Source organism: Colobus angolensis, unplaced genomic scaffold (genome assembly GCF_000951035.1).
Source record: "Colobus angolensis palliatus isolate OR3802 unplaced genomic scaffold, Cang.pa_1.0 Scaffold128, whole genome shotgun sequence".
Lineage (NCBI taxonomy): Eukaryota > Metazoa > Chordata > Mammalia > Primates > Cercopithecidae > Colobus > Colobus angolensis.
The window spans coordinates 3,614,162-3,635,676 of record NW_012114030.1 but is presented as its reverse complement, the minus strand read 5'-3'; the positions used below and the strand labels follow the sequence as shown (position 1 = coordinate 3,635,676).

General features: G+C 44.7%; 1 protein-coding gene and 1 pseudogene across 3 annotated transcripts in view; both read right to left on the bottom strand.

Moving 5' to 3' along the window:
- Positions 1 to 829: 829 nt before the first annotated feature.
- The window catches only part of ITGAM (integrin, alpha M (complement component 3 receptor 3 subunit)), an 88,009-nt gene continuing 67,323 nt past the window's right edge, over positions 830 to 21,515 (bottom strand). For both annotated transcript variants that reach the window (XM_011933636.1, XM_011933638.1), the window contains exons 15-30: positions 14,901 to 15,031; positions 14,645 to 14,808; positions 9,255 to 9,409; positions 9,026 to 9,157; positions 8,777 to 8,850; positions 8,401 to 8,542; positions 8,183 to 8,305; positions 6,878 to 6,957; positions 5,593 to 5,676; positions 4,491 to 4,566; positions 3,908 to 4,015; positions 3,645 to 3,731; positions 3,388 to 3,501; positions 3,203 to 3,304; positions 2,519 to 2,629; positions 830 to 2,107 (exon numbers count right to left, since the gene is read on the bottom strand). In XM_011933636.1, the coding sequence (XP_011789026.1) occupies positions 2,036 to 2,107; positions 2,519 to 2,629; positions 3,203 to 3,304; positions 3,388 to 3,501; positions 3,645 to 3,731; positions 3,908 to 4,015; positions 4,491 to 4,566; positions 5,593 to 5,676; positions 6,878 to 6,957; positions 8,183 to 8,305; positions 8,401 to 8,542; positions 8,777 to 8,850; positions 9,026 to 9,157; positions 9,255 to 9,409; positions 14,645 to 14,808; positions 14,901 to 15,031 (1,755 nt within the window). In that variant the 3' untranslated portion in view covers positions 830 to 2,035. The remainder of the gene's footprint in view (positions 2,108 to 2,518; positions 2,630 to 3,202; positions 3,305 to 3,387; positions 3,502 to 3,644; positions 3,732 to 3,907; positions 4,016 to 4,490; positions 4,567 to 5,592; positions 5,677 to 6,877; positions 6,958 to 8,182; positions 8,306 to 8,400; positions 8,543 to 8,776; positions 8,851 to 9,025; positions 9,158 to 9,254; positions 9,410 to 14,644; positions 14,809 to 14,900; positions 15,032 to 21,515) is intronic.
- On the bottom strand, positions 10,756 to 13,066 carry LOC105505709 (annotated as a pseudogene). Its single transcript, XR_001000791.1, has one exon. The product of XR_001000791.1 is annotated as a la-related protein 1B-like (transcript).

The following is a 21,515-nucleotide window of genomic DNA, read 5'->3' as shown; positions in this document are numbered from 1 at the left end:
TGCACTGCCTCCCAGAACTGCCCAGTGGAATGAAGCTCCAGGAACTCACAGCAGCTTCTCTGTGGATAATACACCTGTTATTGGCAGCCCTCCCTTCCTTGGTATTTCCTGGAGCCATCTCTTTATTTTTATTTATTATTATTTTTTTAAGATGGAGTCCTGCTCTGTCGCCCAGGCTGGAGTGCAGTGATGCAATCATATCTCACTGCAACATCTACCTTCCAGGTTCAAGCAATTCTCCTTCCTCGGCCTCCCAAGTAGCTGAGATTACAGGTGCCTGCCACCATGTCTGGCTAATTTTTTTTGTATTTTTAGTAGAGACGGGGTTTCACCATGTTCGACAGGCTGGTCTCAAACTCCTGACCTTAGGTGATCCACCTGCCTCAGCCTCCCAAAGTGCTGGAATTACAGGGACATAAGCCACCGTGCCCGGCCTTTATTTTATTATTTTGTTTATTTTTGAGAAAAGATCTCACTCTGCCACCCAGGCTGGAGTGCAGTGGTGTGATCATGGCTCACTGCAGTCTAGACCTCCTGGGCTCAAGTAATTCTCCTGTCTCAGCCTCTGAAGTAGCTGTGACTACAGGCACGTAACACCAGGCCTGGCTAATTTTTCTAAATTTTTCAGGAGACAGGGTCTCAATATGTTGCCCAGGCTAGTCTCGAACTCCTGAGCTCAAGCAATCCTCACACCTTCACCTCCCAAAATGCTAGAATTTCAGGTGTGAGCCACCGTGCCTGGCCTGCCACCTCTTAAATATGCTTGTTTCACTCAAATTTTGGGTTTGCTTCTGGGAGAACCCAAACTTCCAGGAACATATCCTATAAATTATCCTGACATATATGCAAAAATGACATATATTTGATTTATTAACTCAGCATTGATGCAATAACAAGAGATTGAAAATAATATATCAAAAGAAGACTGGTTAAATACACTATGGTACACTCACACAATGGAATACTATGCAGCGGTATAAAAGAATGAAAAAGTAATTTATGTCAATATGAACCGATGTCTGAGAAACATTAGTGAAAAAAAGCAAGATACAAACCAATATAAAGTATGCTACCATTTGTGTAAAAAACGTGTGTGTGTGTATGTGTGGTGTGTGTGGGTGCACACGTGCATACATTTGCACATCACCTGGAATCTGAAGGAAACCTCAAAACACAAGCGTGACTACCTTTAAGGAGGTGACTTGAATATCTGGAAAGGGAGACTTTTCACTGTACACTCTTGAATGCTTTTTGATTTTTGTACCGTAGACAGGCTTATCCATTGAAAAAATTGAAGTCACATTGAAATAATAAATGAATCCATAAAGGGAGATTCATCATTCCTCAGTGGACATCTTTACTGGGCATCAGCGCTGGTGTGGAGTGGGTTTGGTGAGGCTCCTGGTTCCACCCACGGCTTCTCACGGAATCTCCATCCAAGCTGCGCTGGCTCCCGCAGGCCCCGCAGACTCTCCGGCGACAGGAAGTCCCACTTCCTTCAGTGGAGAGGAGCTGCTGCGTTTCCCTCTGTGTTCACTCACAGGATTGACCGTCCCCTCTCCCGGAGGAAAACCCAGCAGCGGCTTCACCCACGCACAAGGGAGCCCAAGCAGTTCCCTTCTGCCGGAGAGGCTGCGCTGCCACCACCTACCCACACGCCAGAGACATCTGAGTCACACACATGAGCCATACACCCCTGAGCACACACATGCACTCACACACATGCACACACATATACATACGCTTACACACATTTGCACACACTTGGACACACTCACATACTTGCACACACACGTGGACACGTGCGTGCACATGCACGCACACGCACACATGTGCACACGCTTGCACACAGACACTTGCACACACTCACACACATGCACATACACACTTGCACACACACAAATGTAAGCCCAAGCTGGTCCTGTCTCGAGGAGACTTCGCCGTCCGGTGTGTCCAGCAGCCTGAGGGCTATGTGTGGTCTGGGCAGAGTCCTGCTGGCCACGGAGAGGCAGCTCGGTCGGTCGGGAAGGAGCCACTACTGGGGTTCGGCCCCTAGGGGACCCCCTTCACTCATCATGTCCTTGTACTGCCGCTTGAAGAAGCCGAGCTGCGGGGCAGAGGAGGGCAGTGAGGGTGACAACAGCCAGGGAGCGGGCGACTCCGCAGACCAGGGGGAGGGGGCGGGAGGGCCAGCACGGGTCCCAGAGCGCTTGGCGGAGACAGAAGGGACCCAGGAGGGCGGGGCGGGAGGAGAGTGACATCCGCTTCAGGGCCTGGAGAGAAACAGAAACTACAACAAGGAGAGCGACTACGCATTTGGTGGAGTCTGTACCTGGGGCGTTCTCAGCGCGCCCTGCGCATGAACCTGGCCACCCTCCCTAAGAGACTGAGGCGCAGAGAGACTCCCGGACTCGCCCCAGTCACAGAGCTGGCAGCCCCGCTGGAGAAACCGCGGCACGGAGCTGCAGTGCGAGGCCCGAGAGGAGGAAGGGAGGGGTGGGGGAACGGAGGGGAGCACCTTGTACAGCGTGGCGGTGATGAGGGCCAAGAGCAGCAGCCCCCCCACAGAGCTGCCCACGATGAGCGGCAAGGGGTTGGGGACCTCGAACGGCTCCACTTTGGTCTCCGTCTGGGGGAGGAAGGAGGGACGTCAGGGGAGACGACTCCGGATTTCTGGGGGTTCCCCATTCACACCGTGTGCACCCCTGAATCAAGTGGGGAACCCCTCCTCAAGTCCCCCAGAATCCCAGCCCTCAGTCCTCCTCCCCCACCTCTTCTCCCTCCTCTCCCTCCTCCCTCGGTTTCTCTGTCCTCTATCTTTCTCTCTTTCTGCCTCTCTATCTCCATCTCTCACTGTCTCTGTCTCTGTCTCACTCTGTATCTGTCTTTGTCTCTATCTCCATCTCTCCCTGTCTCTGTCTCGCTCTGTATCTGTCTCTGTCTCTATCTCTGTCTGTCTGTATCTCCATCTCTCACTGTCTCTGTGTCTCTCTCTCCTTTGTGTCTGTCTCTGTATCTGTTGCTCCCTCTGTCTCTATCTCTCTGTCTCTGTCTCTCTTTATGTCTGTCTCTCTCCTTATGTCTCTCTGTTGCTGTGTCTCTCTCTCCCTCTCTCTTTGTGTCTCTCTCTCCCCTCCCCCAGAGATCTCCACAAGCCCAGCCCCTCTCCCTCCAATAGTTCCTCAGCATCCAAGACAGGTACCTGGGCCTTCACAAACGCCCCCTGTCCCGGAAGCAGGGTGAACGTGGAATTGTTAAACAAGATCTCAGCTGTGCTCACGACCAGGAGGTGGTTATGCGAGGTCTGTGGAAGAGAGCGGGTGTGCACTGCACCTGGGCCCCGGAGCACCACGCCTGTGCCCGGCGAAGCATCAGGACCCCACACACCTTGATGTACCAGTCAAACGAGAGGTTGCCTTTGAGGGTGGCATTGAATTCTTCCTGGATGCCAAAGAACGGGATGTCACACCGGATTATCTGGCAGACAGCGATGGAGCAGTTCTGGGGAACGCAGGAGAGGAGGGGACGGGTAAGGAAGCAGAAGGCAAAGAACACCCCTCCCCGTGTGCTCAGAGACCATACAGGTTGCAGCAGGGAAGCGCGCTGGGTCTCCATATGGCCCTGGGACTGATTTAGCTTCTCACCACCACTGGGTCCTTCTGAAGCTTAGCCAGAAAGTCGGTGTGAGGGGTGGGAAATCTTTCCTTGGTGTGGCACGTACTCGAGAGGCTCTGAGGAAAGAGACGCACTGAGAAGGGGCAGAGATGAAGGCGCCAGGGCCCATCTCTCAAGAGGTGAGATGGCTTGGGTCCAGGAGGGAGGGGGAGTGGCTCCAAAACCCAACAGCGGAGACAGAGGTGAGAGGAAGGCGCAGGGCGCTGTGGGAGTCAGGCCGAGCTCCGCTCACCTCGGAGAAGGTGACCTGGGGGCGGTCCCATATGATCATCTGGTTCAGCCGGACGGGCACCGAGAACTCCAGGCTGATGGGGAGGCTCCTCTGCCCCAGGTTGCTGACCTGCACCGGGGAGGGTGGGGTCAGGGCTCTGGCCTTCCTCCCCAGCCAGCCTGGAAAATCAGCCTCCCCTCCCTACGGGGCAGGCCACAGGCCGGGGCATCCTGCCCCTTCCTGTTTGAGAGAGTAGAGTGTACACCTAACATGCATTCCAGTGCCACATGGCTTGGTCTCCCACTTACTCGGTGGGAGACCTCGGGCGTGCTCTGTAAACCTCTCTGAGCCTCAGTTTCTTCATCTGTAAACTGGGGATCCTGACAGTGCCCCACAGAGTCGTTACGAAGGTAACACAAGATAATTACGTGCGTGCATGTCATATACATACGTGCGTGCATGTGTGCATACTGACAGCAGCGTGGACCAAGTCTGGCACACCACAGGCGCCTTGCGCACATTTCCCATCCCTGTTTCTGCATTGTCTACCATCGATTTTCCTCCCCAGCCTCTTTCTCGGGACCAAGATGCCCCAGCTCCCCACCTGATATTGATGCTGCATGACGCGACTGGTATTCTCTGAGGCCGTGAAGTTGAGATATTTAGTGGAGACCTCATGGCTGAAGGGAGAAAGAAGGGACAGGAGGTGACAAAACATGATGGGTGCCCTGGGAGGGTGTCTCAGGCTAAGTGTGTAAGGAGCGAACAGGCACATGGGTAATGGGTATGAAGGCCTGGGGGGTGGAGATGTGGTAGGGTGCAGGGGGATGGGGGAAGCAATGTGTGCTGGACACACAGTGCGTGTCCATTTGGGCCACTTAGACATACATGCACAAATGCACACCCACGAACGCATACACACATGCACGTAGACCCTCAGACACACACACGTGCACACAAATACACACCCATGCACATATACATGCACGTAGACCCTCAGACACACACACGCACAAATACACACTCATTCACACACACACATATGCACACATAGATCCTCAGATACACATACATGCACAAATACACACCCATGGACACACACCCATGCACACATACATGCACATGGATCCTGTCACACACACACACATGCACAAATACACACCCATGCACACACACATGCACATAGATCCTCACACACATGCACAAATACACACCCATGCACACATACATGCACACAGATCCTCAGACACACATGCACAAATACACGCACAAGGATCCTCACACTCACAAACATGCACAAATACACACCCATGTACACATACACATGCACATAGATTCTCACACAAATACACACCCATGCACACATACACACATGGACATAGATCCTCAGACACACAAATACACACCCTTGCACAATACACATGCACATAGATCCCACTCACATGCACAAACACACGCCCATGCACACATACACCCATACAAATAGATCCTCAGGCACACACATGCACAAATACACATCCATGCACGCAAACATGCACATAGATCTTCACACTCACACACCCATGCACACATACACACCCATGCACACATACACATGCACATAGATCCTCAGACTCACACACACACAGACATGCACAGACTCATGCACACAGATCAGTCATGTCCAGCCCAGAAGGGAGGCTCAGCTAAAGTCCTGAAGCCAGCACCTGGTGACCACCATGTAGACAGCATATTTCACCGGCAGCTCCCGTTGGAATTCGGTTTTGTTGGTTCTGGACATGTTGTTCTCACTGGAGGGAAAGAGAGAGCTCCAGCAAGCTCTTGAGAATGGACAGTCTTTCGTCCTCCCTCTCCCTCACTCCCTGCCTCCAATCAGCCACCAAGTCCTGTTATCTCTGCGTCTGAAACCCCACTGTTCTCCAACCCCTGCCCCTGCCTAGCCCAGGCCCATCCCTCTCCACCTGGATGTCTACAGCCACCTTCCTCTAACTGGTCCCTGAATTCACACCTGCTCCCACCCCAATGGTCAGCCCTCCTGAAGAGTGATCGTTCTAACATGCCAATATGATTATGTCACTCCCAGAGGCGAAACTGCAAATCCCTAGCAACACCCATCAGCCATTTTGGGACATGGCCTATATCTAACCACCACCAGCTCCTTCAACCCTGCATTTCATGCTGAGGCCACTCTTAAACACACCTTGATCTTCCCATCCTTGGTATCTGCTTTCTGCCTTCCATCTTCATGCCCGCCCTCAGTTCATGCTTTTGCTTTGTCTGAATATATTTTCTTTTTTCCCCCTTTCATTTTCTTTTATTTTTATTTTTATCTATTTTTTATTTTTTTGAGACTGGGTCTCATTCTGTTGCCCAGGCTGCAGTGCAGTGGCACAATCTCAGCTCACTACAGCCTCAATCTTCCAGGCTCAAGCAATTCTTGTGCCTCAGCCTCCTGAGTAGCTGGGATTGCAGGCATGCACCACCATGCCTGGCTAATTTTTGTATTTTTTGTAGAAACGGGGTATTGATATGTTGTCCAGGCTGATTTTGAACTCCTGGGTTCGAGTCATTGTTTTGCCTCAGTCTCCCAAAGTGCTGGTATTACAGGGCTGAGCCACCACATCCAGCTCCTAAATATATTTTCTTTAGGAATCTTCTCTGAACTCCAGACTCCCAAGAACACTGGCCATCCGCCATCTAATCTTGCATCTCATACTGGATTTGAGATGCAAGATTAATGGCTAGTTTTCTTGCCTGTCTTTGCCACTAAATTATCATCTCTGAGAAGGCAGGAACTGCCATCGTGTGATCCACCACTGTCCCACCAGCACTCAGCACAAGACCCAGCACGTGGTAGGTGCTCAGTGACTGTTTGCTAAGTGAACAAATGCATTGAAGGGAGAACCAGTGGGCAAAGGGCAAAGGCCCACCCTGGGCCAGGAGCTGGGGCCTCAGAAGGGCAACTGCATGCAGAAGCCTGGCAAAGAGCACCTGGTCACATTGGCCTTGAGGAGCAGTTTTTTTCCAAGGGAAGCCTTAGAGTCCACATCAAATGTGATATTAAAGGTGACCTGGAATGGGAGAAAGGAGAAGCAATGATAGAAATAGGAGAGAAGAAATAACCCAAATGCCCATCATCTGATTAATGGAGACATGAAATATGGTCCATCCACACAAGAGGATATTGTTCACCAAATAAAAAGCAATGAAGGCCGGGCACGGTGGCTCACGCCTGTAATCCTAGCACTTTGGGAGGCTGAGGCAGGTGGATCACCTGAGGTTGGGAGTTCGAGACCAGCCTGGCCAACATGGCGAAACCCTGTATCTACTAAAAATACAAAAATTAACCGGGCATGGTGGCAGGTGCATGTAACCCCAGCTACTTGGGAGGGTGAGGCACAAGAATCGCTTAAACCTGGGAGGCGGAGGTTGCAGTGAGCCAAGATTGCATCACTGCACTCCAGCCTGGGTGACGAAGTGAGACTCTATCTCAAAAAATATATTAAAAATTTTTTTTAAATGTAAAGCAATGAAGTACTGACACATACAACGATGTGAATGATCCTTGCTAAGTCCTTGCTTAATATTATGCTAGCGAAAGGATCACATACGGTATTATTTCATTTATATGAAATGTCCAGAATAGGCAAATCTATAGACGCAAAGTAGATTAGTGGTTGCCTAGAGCTGGGGGAGATGGGAGGATTGGGGTTGAGGGCCAACGGGAACAGAGGCTCTTTGTGACGTAATGAAGATGTTCTGAAATGGATCATGATGATGGATGCAAGACCCTGTGAATTCACTCAAAGCCACTGAACTGTATGCTTTATTTTGTTTTATTTTATTTATTTTTGAGACAGGGTCTCACTCTGTTGCCCAGGCTACAGTGCAGTGGTGTTATCATAGCTCGTTGCAGCCTCAACCACCCAGGCTTAGAAGATCCTCCCACCCCAGCCTCCCAAGTAACTGGGACTACAGGTGTGCACCACCACCCCCAGCTAATTTTTACAGTTTTTGTAGAGACGGGGTCTCGCCATGTCACCCAGGCTGGTTTCAAACTCTTGGACTCAAGCAATCCTCCTGCCTCGACCTCCTAAAGTGCTAGGATTACAAGCATGAGGCACTGTGCTGGGTTTGAAATGTATGCTTTAAATAGGTGAATTGGATGGTATGTGAATTATATCTCAACAAAGCTGTTTTGTACAAAAAGGAATCACTACTAAAGAAGAGAAGAAGAAGAAAAGAATCCCCAAAGAAATCAAAGAAAAAAGGAGGGGAGGTGCCAGGAGTTCTGACCTCTGAGTTTTCTGGGAAGATGGGGTGGTTTATGCTGCAGCTGGTGCTCTTCAAGGACCCAGGCACTTCGGTGGAGGAGGCAGACTCACAGGCCAGGCGCCAGGATCGCTGTGAGCGCTGGTTCTGGAAGGCAAGGGAGGCAAAGGCGGTGATATCCACCTCCAGCCATGAGGACGGTGAAGCAAAGGTCAGATGGAGCCTGAGAAGGATGTGGTTACCTGGAGCCTGGACACCTTCCGGTAGGACAGGCCAAGCGGGAAGAAGAAGGTGACCTGTGTCCTGTAGGAGTCCTCGCCGTCATTTCTCACAGTCACTGTCACGTTGAACTCCCGGGGCCCACCCACCACGAGGCAGTCCAGGCTGTGGGAATAAGACAGGCCGGGGGTGGGGCACTGGGGGCTTCCCTGTGGCAAAGCCTGCTTCAGCGGAACGGAGACTCAGGCACTGGATGAGAGACAACAGTAGAGGGGCAGCCACACGGGACCTCAGAGCCCAGGAACACCCGGCTCCCTTGGGGGCCAGGAGGAGAACACAGCGGGTTATGGTACGGGTCCTCCTCCGGAGCAGGCGAGGAGGAAAGGAAAGGAAACTCACCTCATGAAACTGAAGGTGATGCTGAGGTCATCCTGGCAAATGTTGTCATTGCCACAATTCTTCTCAAAGGGAAACTTTTAAAAAATGAATATGATCAAATGAAAGGAAAGGAAATAACCAAATGTTGTGAAATTAAACAATAAAATAAAATGCTGAAGTAAAATTAGATGCAATCAAATAAAATGAATTTCAACCACCTTGGCCTCTGGTCTCTTCCAGACCCCTGCAGGACCCCAACTCCAGACTCACTGAGGCTATGAAGAGTCTCTGAGCATCCTCAGCCAGCACTGGCCGGAGGTTCCCGAAAGCAGACAAGGGAGTTCCCACCAGAGAGAAGTTCAGGCGCAGCACAATGGGGCTCACTGGGTCCTCGATGCAATCCTAAGAGATAGCCAGGATTTGGGGATCTGCCCTCCTTAGCTCCCCAAGCCCACCCCATGCTTGGAGAACACAGGGTTCTGGCCACTCTCCTGCTCACCGGCAACTGTAGCTTCAGGGTCTCACAAGTCTGGGTCAGCCCCAAGGTCTTCGTCTGCCTGCGCGTGCTGTTCTTTGTCTCACCGAAGACAGCGCGGGAATGTGGGCGGCCGGAGTCCAGAGCCAGGTCGTAAGTCACAACACTCTGGATCTGCCCTGAAGGGACAGGGTGGCACAGCGGGTGAGCGGCCTGCACCTCGGAGCCTGGCAGATGGGAGCTCGAGGCCCAGCTCCTCTGCTTCTCAGCTGTGTGACTTGGGGTATGTTGTCTGAACTCTCTGAGTCTCCCTTCCTTCCTTCCTTCTTTCCTTCCTTCCTTCCTTCCTTCCTTCCTTCCTTCCTTTTCCTTTCTTTCTTTTCTTTTCTTTCTTTCCTTCTTTCTTTCTCTTTCTTTCTTTTCCTTCCTCCCTTCCTTCCTTTCCTTCCTTCCTTTTTCCCTCCTTTCCTTTCTTTCTTTCCTTCCTTTTCTTCCTTTCCTTCCTTCCCTTCTTCCTTCCTTCCTTTCTTTTTTATTTTTTATTTTCTTTTTTGAGACAGAATCTCGCTCTGTTGCCCAGGCTGGAGTGCAGGGGTGCAATCTTAGCTCACTGCAACCTCTGCCTCCCAGGTTCAAGCAATTCTCTGGCCTCAGCCTCCCGAGTAGCTGGGATTACAGGCACATGCCACCACATCCTGCTAATTTTTGTATTTTTAATAGAGATAGGGTTTCACCATGTTGGCCAGGCTAGTCTCGAACTAATCCACCTGCCTCAGCCTCCCAAAGCACTCGGATAAAAGGCGTGAGCCACTGCGCCTGGCCTCCATTCTTTATTTTTAAAGTGAGGATAATAATGATAATAATGACACCCTCCCAATGGTAAAAAGGAAATGAAGCAGTGCTTATCAAGTATTTAGCACAGTGCCTTTTATACAATAAGTGCTCAATAAATGGTAGCTATTCTGTTACTCAATAAAAAATTTACTGTATTTTTCTGGCTACTTTAAATTTTTTTCTCTTTGTCTTTGGTCTTCAGCAGCTTGATTATAACATACATTGATATAATGTCCTTCATATTTATCCTGCTTTGATTATGTAAAGAATCTTGATGTCTTTCATCAGTATGGGGAATTTTTTTTTTTTTTTAGTGGACTTTCGCTCTTGTCACCCTGGCTGGAATGCAATGGGGCGAGCTCAGGTCACTGCAACCTCTGCTTCCCAGTTTCAAGCGATTCTGCTTCAGCCTCCTGAGTAGCTGGGATTACAAATGCGTGCCACCACACCTGCTAATTTTGTATTTTTTGTAGAGACGGGGTTTCACCATGTTGGCCAGGCTGGTCTCAAACTCCTGTCCTCAGGTGATCCACCTGCCTCGGCCTCCCAAAGTGCTGGGATTACAGGTGTGAGCCACCGCGACTGGCCAGTTTGAGGAAATTCTTTTTTTTTTATTCTTATAATTTTATTAGTATGCATAAATGGTTAATGGACGGTTAATGGACAGATTAGTATGCATAAACGGTTACCAACTTGACTGACCTATCTTACCTACCCTGTAGAGAAAGCATATGTTATTTTAGCTAATTTACCCAATGCCTGTTCACAAGCTGGCTAAAACTATCATCTTGGACCCAAGTTGATACAATACATAAATCTAACTGATATAATCACCCATTATATCTTAACAAAAAATAAATTAAAAACCATTAGCTAAAATAATGTCACTTTTCTTCAGCTTTTAAAATGCCTGTCCAACTTGCTTACTGGGATTAGAAGCAGAAGCCTGACAAAGAAGCATAAGATAAAAATACTGTGAGACTGTCCATCATCGATGCTTTGTTGATGGGACGTTCTCTCATACTGATGTATCAAAAATATATTTTGAAGAGTAAAGGAAGAAATATCCTCATCCAGTTCTTAAATTCCTTACCCCTTAAGTGTCCACATTAATAAGTCTTATGTCCAAGTGAAACATCATGACAATATCTGAGTTTTGCAATGTACACGACACTGAAAGGCAAATCAAATAGCAAAGTACTTAAGAATCTGGGAAATGCTACTCAATCTCCTTTTTCTGCTTTATTCATCTGGACCCAAGTACATAACCCTGGAAACAGAAAACATACTCTTGCGGTATTTCCAGAATAATAACAATTAACTTTTCCACCATGAATAAAAGCAGCCCATGCAGCCCAGGCCAATTACACAGAAATAGGCAGCTCCTATAAAAAGAGTAGCAGTCCTCTGGTCTGTCTCTCACTATCGCAAAGGTGGTTATCTCCACTGCAGTGTTGGCCCAACTTCCTCCACCAGGAGGTGGGAATAGACATTCTTGAACAGAAGACAGTCTGATCACTTTCATTTTTGCAGCAGGATTTGTTCCAGTATTTATAATGGCATTTCAGTGAGTCACCTATTTCACTGCATATTCTGATCAAATGACATCCAAGAGCTTAAGAAGATCATCACCCTGACTGTATATGAGCAAAAGGCTTGGCCTGGTACAAACTCTGGACAATCAATCAGTTGAGAGAAGTCTGTTGGTGGCACATTGTGTGGAGGAGGGCCTGGAACTGGCCACTTTTCTGGTTCTATCTTTTTTCTCATTTTCTCATCCACAATTTCTACTTCTGTGCTATCCTTCATTGCTTCTAAGATGTGATTAAGGTTTGTAGTGAAAGCCTGAACACGCTGAAAACCAGCAATCAGGGAAATAGGCAAGAAACCTTGTTCATCCATCTTTCTCCGAAGAAAGAAGTCTCATTCCAAATTTTCTACACTGAAGTAATATTCAATTTGATGCTTAATATACTCTTTAAGCAATGCTTCTTCCACAGGATACACCTGTATACCTGTACCATCATCACAGTAATACATCATGCTGGTATTAAGTCCTGTTTGAAGTGGTCGATCAGTCCTTTCACCATGTTCTTGATAACCATATGAATAGTCAAAAGTTCAGTCGAGGATTTCCTCCGCCTCCTCCTCTTCCCTGTCCTCGGCCTCTTCCTCGACCTTTAAAGGAACCTGGGATATTACCACCCTCACTTCTCACACTAGAAACTTCATCTTGATCATCTCTTTTTTTCTCTGTCTCGCCTCCAATTTCGTGTATCATTTCTCCTATTGTTATGTGTTGGTTTATTTGCTTCAGGTTGACATCTTGAGCTGTTCCGGGATCTAGGTCTTTCTTGACTCTCTGATCTTACATCATCTAAGTGGAGTGGTACCCACTTGTGCTTATTAGCTCTCTTTCGTTGATTACTTGACTGAGCCTCATCCTCACTGACATTTTCACCAGGACCATTTAACTTTGTTTCCCGATTTTCTTTGCTCTCCTTGTTACTTCTCTTTTCAACCTTCTCTTCTTTTTCTTTTCTATTTTGTGGCTTTTTATTTCCTTGGCTGAGGACACTCTGAAATCCAGTGTTCGCTGATTCACTTGGCATTGGCCAATTCTCCATATCGCTGAAATCACTAGCCTTGTTGGATTTCTTTGTCTTGCCTTTTCCTGCTTTTATAATTTTGAGGGAACCGAACTCGGCTCCTTCCCTCGCTGGGCCACTCGCGGGAGTTGAGGGATTCGACCACCTGGGTGGCCCTCGGCCCGAAGGCCTGCCCCGCCCCAGCGGCCCTCCGAGGGCGAGGGAGGACTAAGGTGACGACTCCCTGCTCACCACGGGCTGAGGCCGCTCCTACTGCGGGCTCAGGGGCGGGGCGCGCACCAGGCCTCTGTGGCTCGCGGCCTGTCCCCGCGGCGACGGTGGCCAAGGGCCTGGGCGGGCCGCGCACACGGCGCCGGGAGGACCGGGCGCTTGATTTGCCCTTAGGCCCTAAAGCTGGGTGGCAGCTAGGCTAAGGGAGGGGACGCGGTGTCGCCCCCTGGCCTGGGGCGGCTCCCAAGTGAAGTCGGAAATTCTTTAACATCTTTCCTATTCCATCCTATTCCATCTTTCCTATTCTGTCTTTCCTATTCCATCTTTCCTATTTTCTTTCTCTCTCTCTCTGTCTCTTTCTCTCTCTCTCCTCCCCCACCACCACTTTCTGTAATTCCAATTACATGTTTGTTAGATCTTTCACCATAACCCACACATCTCTTATGATGTTCTTCTGTATTTTTCATTCTTTTTACCTGCATATTTATCCAGATACTTTCAAATGGCTTGTCTTCTAGTTCACTAATTCTCTGTTCTGCTTCTAATCTGCTATAAATCTATTTACTGAATTCTTCATTTCAGTCATTGCGTTTTTTGGTTCTAGAGTTTCCATTTGACTCTATTTTATGAATTCCAGGTTTTTGATGAAGTTCTCATCCTTTCCCTTTTTTCTTGAAGATATTAATTATAGTTACCTTTTTAAAATTCCTATCCAATCACTCTAATTTCTGAATCACCTGTGGGTCTGTTTCTATTGTATATTGTTTCTCTTGGTTGCTAGTCAGTTGTCTCAATGGAAAGACCAAGGCATTTATCAAGGCCTCTCAAATCTCTGTCCCCCCAGCACTGGGGAGCTGCCGAATTCTCTGATCAGCTCTTTGGCTTTTCAGTTGCTGTTTTCTACTGGGTTTCTTGGAGTACTGACCTGGGCATTCATGTCTTAGGAGTCAGCCAAAGAGTAGAGGGGGATTTCTATGTAGGTTTGGGGGTAACTCTTCTTCAATTCCCTACTCTCTAACATTTTGCTCTTAATTTCTAGCCATGCTGGCTGCCCTCATAACTGGAATGCTATCTCCTCAGCCCAGGAAAACTGCTCCTAGAAAGGTAATTATTTTTTAGGGATGGGTCTTGCTATGTTGCCCAGGCAGGCCTCAACCTCCTGGGCTCAAATGATCCTCCCACCTCAGCCTCTCAAGTTGCTGAGACTACAAGAAATTGCCATCATGCCCAGCTAATAATTTTACCTTTAAAGAGGATACAATTCTTTCTAGTACTGTCATTACTAGAGACAGTTATTCCTACTACTGTCACTACTAGAGACAGTTATTCTTAGTATTGTCATTACTATTCTCCTACCCCAAACACAATTCTACTCTTTGAGAATAGGAACAAGGGAGGAAGTCACCGGTGATAAAATGTGTATGTGAGTGCTTTGTAAATTTCTGTTTAGCTTCATCAATTCAATCTCCCCAAATAGGTTTTCTCTCCATTTATTAAAAAACAAAAACATGGTTTGTTCACAGGCATGGGGACCTCAGTTCTCCGGAGAACTGAGGGAGTAAGAAAGTGCCACATGCCCACCTCTTTAGAGAGGTCCACTGGACTTCCCCACCCAGCAGGGCAATAGCCTGCTCATTCAGGTAAGGCTTGGAGAAAGTTGTCAGAGCCTATGAGAACTCAGTTCAGGACAACCAGAAGGCTGGGCAGAGTGGGTTGCAGCACCCATTCATGTCCTCGGTCATTTAACCTCTTGAGACTCACCTTCTCTTAGCCGATCCCGTGTGCTCTTCTGGACACGGAGGCAGACTCTGACCTCCCCAGCTTCCTTGCCTTTCACCATCTGACCATTACACTCAAATACATTCCTTGCCACTTCCCTGGGATTGAACTCCATAGTTGCCTCGACTCTCAGTACAGGCTGGGACCTGCAGAGACACCAGAAAACCATCAGGGACCTTCAAACAAGAAACATTCCTTCAAAGGAGAATGTCTGGTTGACTCCAAAAGGCATTCTCACCTGAACAACAGCACGTGCCCCTGGGCTCCTACAGTCAGGTCCACCAGTCCATCCATTGTGAGGTCCTGCCCCCCACTCAGTGACTGACCAAAATACTGGAGCCTGGGAGAGAGCTTGGAGCCTGCTATCCGCTGAGGGCAAAAAAGAGGTGGAGAGAGAGAGGGGGTAGGAAAGACAGGAGATATATAACTCAGTCATCCAGCATGACCCAGACAGAGGTTCTCTAAGCTCTACTCAAGTCTCATCTCTTGCAACTAACCAAGGAACTAGGGCAGCTTAGACCTTATCAAGGAATTATTCACCTTTAGACCACAACCTCAAGAGGATACCCATAATTTCTTTTTTAAAAAAACTTTAAAAATAAAAACAGGGTCTCACTTTGTGGCCCAGGCCGGTCTTGAACTCCTGGGCTCAAGCAATTCTGTCCTATCAGCCTCTCAAGTGCTAGTATTATAGGTGTGAACCACCACACCCAACCCCAAGTTTCTATTAATTACCTTCATTTCCCTGGGTACAGGGAAAAGTAAAAGTATATTATTCAGCTCAGCTGAATTTCATTTATGTAGTCAGAATAATGCAAATACTGAATGTTGATCTAACCAAAATGATCACGTAAACTTGAGGAGTGAATGGGGGTAAAAGAGTGCTACTATGTGGCAAAAGGAAAACTGAAAAAGAGATCAATCTCCACCTTCCATGGTGGGAAGTCAGTGATAAAACAAAAATCAAAAAGTAGCAAAATTATTATTATGTAATTTGAACAGATAGAGAATTGAAAGAGCTGAAAGTGGTTCTGTCAAGAGCAGGGGAAATGAAGCCAAAACCATAGTGTATGTGGAAATTGTAGTTTTTTTTAACAGTGAGCTTTTTGGAACTATTTTGACTCTTTAAAGTATGTGCAAGAGTAATACTGAAAAACTGACAGCCAAATAATAAATTTTAAAGAAATTTTAAAAGTGATTTTGTCATGTCCTTAATGCCAGGTATGGTATAAAAGTTATAAGACAAAGATATTAAAAATAACTATAGCTAAAATTATGTTACTGGATACACAATATAAATAACTGTAAATTGTGAATCAATAACATAAAACATGTAATGGGGAATAAAAGTATAGGGTGTATGTGATTTAAGTTCAGTTGTTATCAGCTTAAAATAGACCATGATAATTATAAGATGTTTTGTGGAAAACACAAAGAAAATACCTTTAGAAGTGGTATACACAAAAAGAGAACAGAATGAAAGCATATTAATACAAAAATTAACAACAATAAAACCCAAAGGAAGACAGCAAGAGAAGAAAAGAGGGACAAAAGACCTACATGACAAACAGAAAACAATTAACAAAATGGCAGTAGTAAATCTTTCTCTGTCAATAATTACTTTAAATGTAAACAGAAGTAAACTCTCAAAACAGAGTGGCAGAATTAATAAAAATACAAAATCCAATTATATGCTGTCTACAAGATACCCACTTTGTATTTACTGACACTTAGGCTAAAAGTAAAGGAGCAGAAAATGCTATTCCATGAAAATGGCAACCAAAAGAGAGCAGAATGACATGCTAATATCAGACAAAATAGACTTTAAGTCAAGAAACAAATGATGATATTATATAATGATGAAATGGCCATTTCACCAGGAGTTGTAACAACTAATTATATACACACCCATCAGACATCTAAATATATAAAGCAAATAATGACAGAACTGAAGGGAGAAATAAACAGCAATTCAATAGTAAGAAACTTCAAAAACCTACCTTCAATAACAAGTAGAACAACTAGGCAAAAAAAAAAAAAAAAAGAGAGAGAGAGAGAAATAGTACATTTGAATGACACTATGGACCAAATGGCCTTAACAGACATATACAAAATACACAAGCTAACTACTGCAGAATATACATGCTTCTCAAGCACACATGGACCATTCCCCAGGATAGACCACATGTTAGGTCACAAAACAAGTCTTAACAAATTTAAAATGATTGAAATTATATCAAGAATCTTTTCCAACCACAATAGAATGAAACTAAAATTCAATACCAGAAGAAAAACTGGAAAAATATACATATGTAAAAATTAAACAATACACCCTTGAACAACCAATGGATAAAAAAAGAAATTAGAAAATAATGTGAGATAAATGAAAACAAAAACGTAATATACCAAACTTACTGGGAGGCAGCAAAAGCAGTACTAAAGGGAAGTTCAGAGTGATAAACACCTAACTTTAAAACAAAAAGAAAGATTTCAATTACAAAACCTAACTTTACACCTCGAGGAATGAGAAATAAAAGAACAAACTAAACCTAAAGTTAGTAGAAGGAAGAAAATAATAAAGATCACAGAAAAATAAATCAAATAGAGAATAGGAAAAAAATCAATGAAATTAAGTTGATTTTTCAAAAAGATAGAATTGATAAGCTTTGGCCAGGCGCAGTGGCTCATGCCTGCAATCCCAGCACTTTGGGATGTCGAGGCAGGTGGATCACCTGAGGTGAGGAGTTCAAAACGAGCCTGACCAACATGGTGAAACCCTGTCTCTACTAAAAATATGAAAATCAGTCAGGTGTAGTGGCACATGCCTGTAATGCCAGCTATTCGGGAGCCTGAGGCAGGAGAATCACTTGAATCTGTGAGGTGGAGAATGAAATGAGCTGTGATCATGCCACTGCACTCCAGCCTGGGCAACAGAGCAAGACTCTGCCTCAAAAAAAAAAAAAAGAATTGACAAGCTTTTAGGTAGACCAAGGAAAAAGGGAGAAACAACAGAAACAACAGATAAGTGAAATTATAAATTAAAGAACATACAACTGATGCCATAGCAATAAAAAGGGTCATAAGAGACTACTGTGAACAATTATATGTTCACAAACTCGATAATCTTGAAGGAATGGATAAATTCCTAGAAATATACAACCTACCAAGCCTGAATCATAAGGCAATAGAAAGTTTAAACAGATCTATAATGAGTAAAGAGATTGAATCAGTAATCAAAGTCCTCCTAACAAAGAAAAGCCCAGGACCTGATGGCTTCTCAGGCAAATTCTACCAAACATTTAAAGAAGAATTAGTATCAATTCTTCTCAAACTCGTCCAAAAAATTGAAGAGGAGAGAATACTTCCAAACTTATTGTATGAGGCAAGCACTATCCTGACACTAAATCCCAACAAACACACCATGAGAAAAGATCACTACATGCCAATTTCCCTATTGAACATAGATCCAAAATCCTAAATAAAATACTAGCAAACTAAATTCAATAGCACAAAACGATCATACACCATGACCATGTGGGCTTTATTCCTGGCACACAAGGATGGCTCAACATATGCAAATCAATAAATGTGATGTACCACATTAACAGAATAAGGAATAAAAATAACATGATCATATCAATAAAAAAAGAAAGCATTTAATAAAATTAAACATCTGTCTTAGCTTATTTGGTATAACAAATAACATAGACTGGATGAGTTACAAGCAATAGAAATTTATTTCTCATAGTTCTGAAGACTTGTGACATCCAACATCAAGGGGCAAGCAGATTTAATATCTGGTGAGAGCCTACTTTCTGGTTCATAAGCAACCATCATTTTGCTTTGTCTAAGGGCAGTAATCCTATTCATGAAGGCCACATTCTTATGACCTAAACACCTTCCAAAGGTCGCATCTACAAATACCATCACACAAAGAATTAGGCTTCAACATATGAATTCAACTTATGGCTTCAGCATATGAATAGCAAGACACAAACATTCAGGCCACAGGAATAGCCACTCATGATTAAAAACCCTCAACAAACTAGAAATACAGGGAAATTACATCAACATGATAAAGAACATAAATAAAAAGTGTCTGGTTAACATCATACCCAGTGGTGAAAAATTTATTTTACCACTAAAATTAGGAACAAGGCAAGGATGCCCACACTCACCACTTCTATTCAACACAGTACTGAAAGTCCAAGTCAGAGCAATTGGGCAAGAAAAAGATAAGAAACGCATCCAAGTTAGAAATAAAGAAAAAAATTGTCCCTGTTTGCAATTGATATGATCTTATACATAAGAAACTTGTTACAAATACTCTACAAAAAAGTTATTAAATTTAATAAACAAATTTAGTAAAGTTATGGAATACAAAATGAACATATAAAAATTAGTTGTATTTCTATACACTAATGACAAACTATCTGAAAAAGAAATTAATCCCATTTACAATGGCATCAAAAAATAAAATACTTACAAGTTAATATAACCAAGAAGGTGAAAAATATGCGCACTAAAACTATAAAACATTGGTGAAAGAAAATTAAGACAAAAATCAAGGGAAAGCTATCTCATATTATAGATTGAAAGAATATTTTTTAAAGGTCCATACTACTCAAAGTGATCTATAGAGTCAATGTAATTCCTACCAAAATCCCAATGGCATTTCTTACAGAAATAGGAAAAACAATACTAAAATTATGAAGTCATGAAAGACCTGAAACAGCCAAGACAATCTTGAGCATAAACAATAAAGGTAGAGGTATCACACTACCTGACATCAAAATACACTACAAAGGTATAGTCAGCAAAACAGCATGACACTGGCATAAAAACAGAGATATTGACAAATGGAACAGTATAGAGAGCTCAGAAATGACCCCATGCATTTACAATCAATGAATTTTCAACAAAGGTGCCAAGAGCATACAATGGGGAAAGGACAGTCTTTTTAACAAATGGTGTTAAGAACACTGGATATCCACAGGCAGAAGAATAAAACTGAGCCTTTATCTCAAACCAAATACAAAAATCAAAAGCGTTGGGCTGGGAACAGTGGCTCACGCCTGTAATCCCAGCACTTTGGGAGACTGAGGTGGGTGGATTACCTTAGATCAGGAGTTCGAGACCAGCCTGACCATCATGGTGAAACCCCGTCTCTATTAAAAATACAAAAAATTAGATGGACGTGGTGGCAGATGCCTGTAATTCCAGCTACTCAGGAAGCTGAGGCAGGAGAATCTCTTGAACCCAGGAGGCAGAGGTTGCAGTGAGCCGAAATTGCACCATTGCACTCCAGCCTGGGCAATAGAGCTAGACTCTGTCTAAAATAAAATAAAAATTAAAAATTAAAAAAAAATTAAAAAGTGAGTTAAAGGCTTAAATGTAAGATCCAACACTATAAACTATTAGAAGCAAACATAGAGGGAAAGCTTTGTGACATTGGTCTGGGCAATTATTTTTTTATATGATCCTGAAAGCACAAGCAACAAAAACGAAAACAGACAAGTGGAATTGCATCAAACTAAAAAGCTTCTGCACAACAAAGGAATAATTAACAGAGTAATTAACAGAGTGAATAATTAACAGAATACTTAACAGAGTGAAGAGACAACCTACAGACTGGAAGAAAATGTTTGCAAACCATACAACTGATAAATGGTTAATATCCATAACATATAAACAACTCAATAGCAAGATAATAAATAACCCAATTTAAAAATGGGCAAAAAGGGTCGGGTTCGGTGACTCACGCCTCTAATCCCAGGACTTTGGGAGGCTGAAGCAGGTGAATCACTTGAGGTCAGGAGTTTGAGACCAGCCTGGCCAACATCATGAAATGCCATCTCTACTAAAAATACAAAAATTAGCTGGGTGTGGTGGTGGGCACCTATAATCCTGGCTACTCAGGAGGCTGAGGCAGGAGAATCACCTGAACCCAGAGGCAGAGGTTGCAGTGAGCCAAGTTCATGTCACTGCACTCCAGCCTGGGTGATAGAGTGAGACTGTCTCAAAATAAAAGAAAAACAAAACTGCCCCCTACTACCACAGGAGGACCAGCCTAACCATTTGCTGCAAAAGCTGGCTGTAATTGATCTTGTGAAAACTACTATAAATTTCATATGCAACCAAAAAAGAGCCCATATAGCCAAGACAATCTTAAGCAAAAGAACAAAGCTGAAGGCTTTCACACTATCTGACTTCAAACTATACTACAAGGCTACAGTAACCAAAACAGCATGGTGCTGATACCAAAACAGATATATAGACCAATGGAACAGAACAGAGGCCTCAGAAATAACACCACACATCTACAACCATCTGATCTTCAACAAACCTGCCAAAAACAAGCAATGGGGAAAGGATTCCCTATTTTATAAATGGTGCTGGGAAAACTGGCTAGCCATATGCAGAAAGCTGAACCTGGGTTCCTTCCTTACACCTTATACAAAAATTAACTCAAGATGGATTAAAGACTTAAATGTAAAACCTAAAACCATAAAAACCCTAGAAGAAAACCTAGGCAATACCATTCAGGGCATAGACATGGGCAAGGACCTCATGTCTAAAACACCAAAAGCAATGGCAACAAAAGCCAAAATTGATAAATGAGATCTAATTAAACTAAAGAGCTTCTGCACAGCAAAAAAAACTATCATCAGAGTGAACAGGCAACCTACCGAATGAGAGAAAATTTTTGCAACCTATCCATCTGACAAAGGTCTAATATCCAGAATCCACAAGGAACTTAAATTTACAAGAAAAAAACAAGCAACCCCATCAAAAAGTGGGCAAAGGATATGAACAGACACTTCTCAAAAGAAGACATTTATGCAGCCAACAA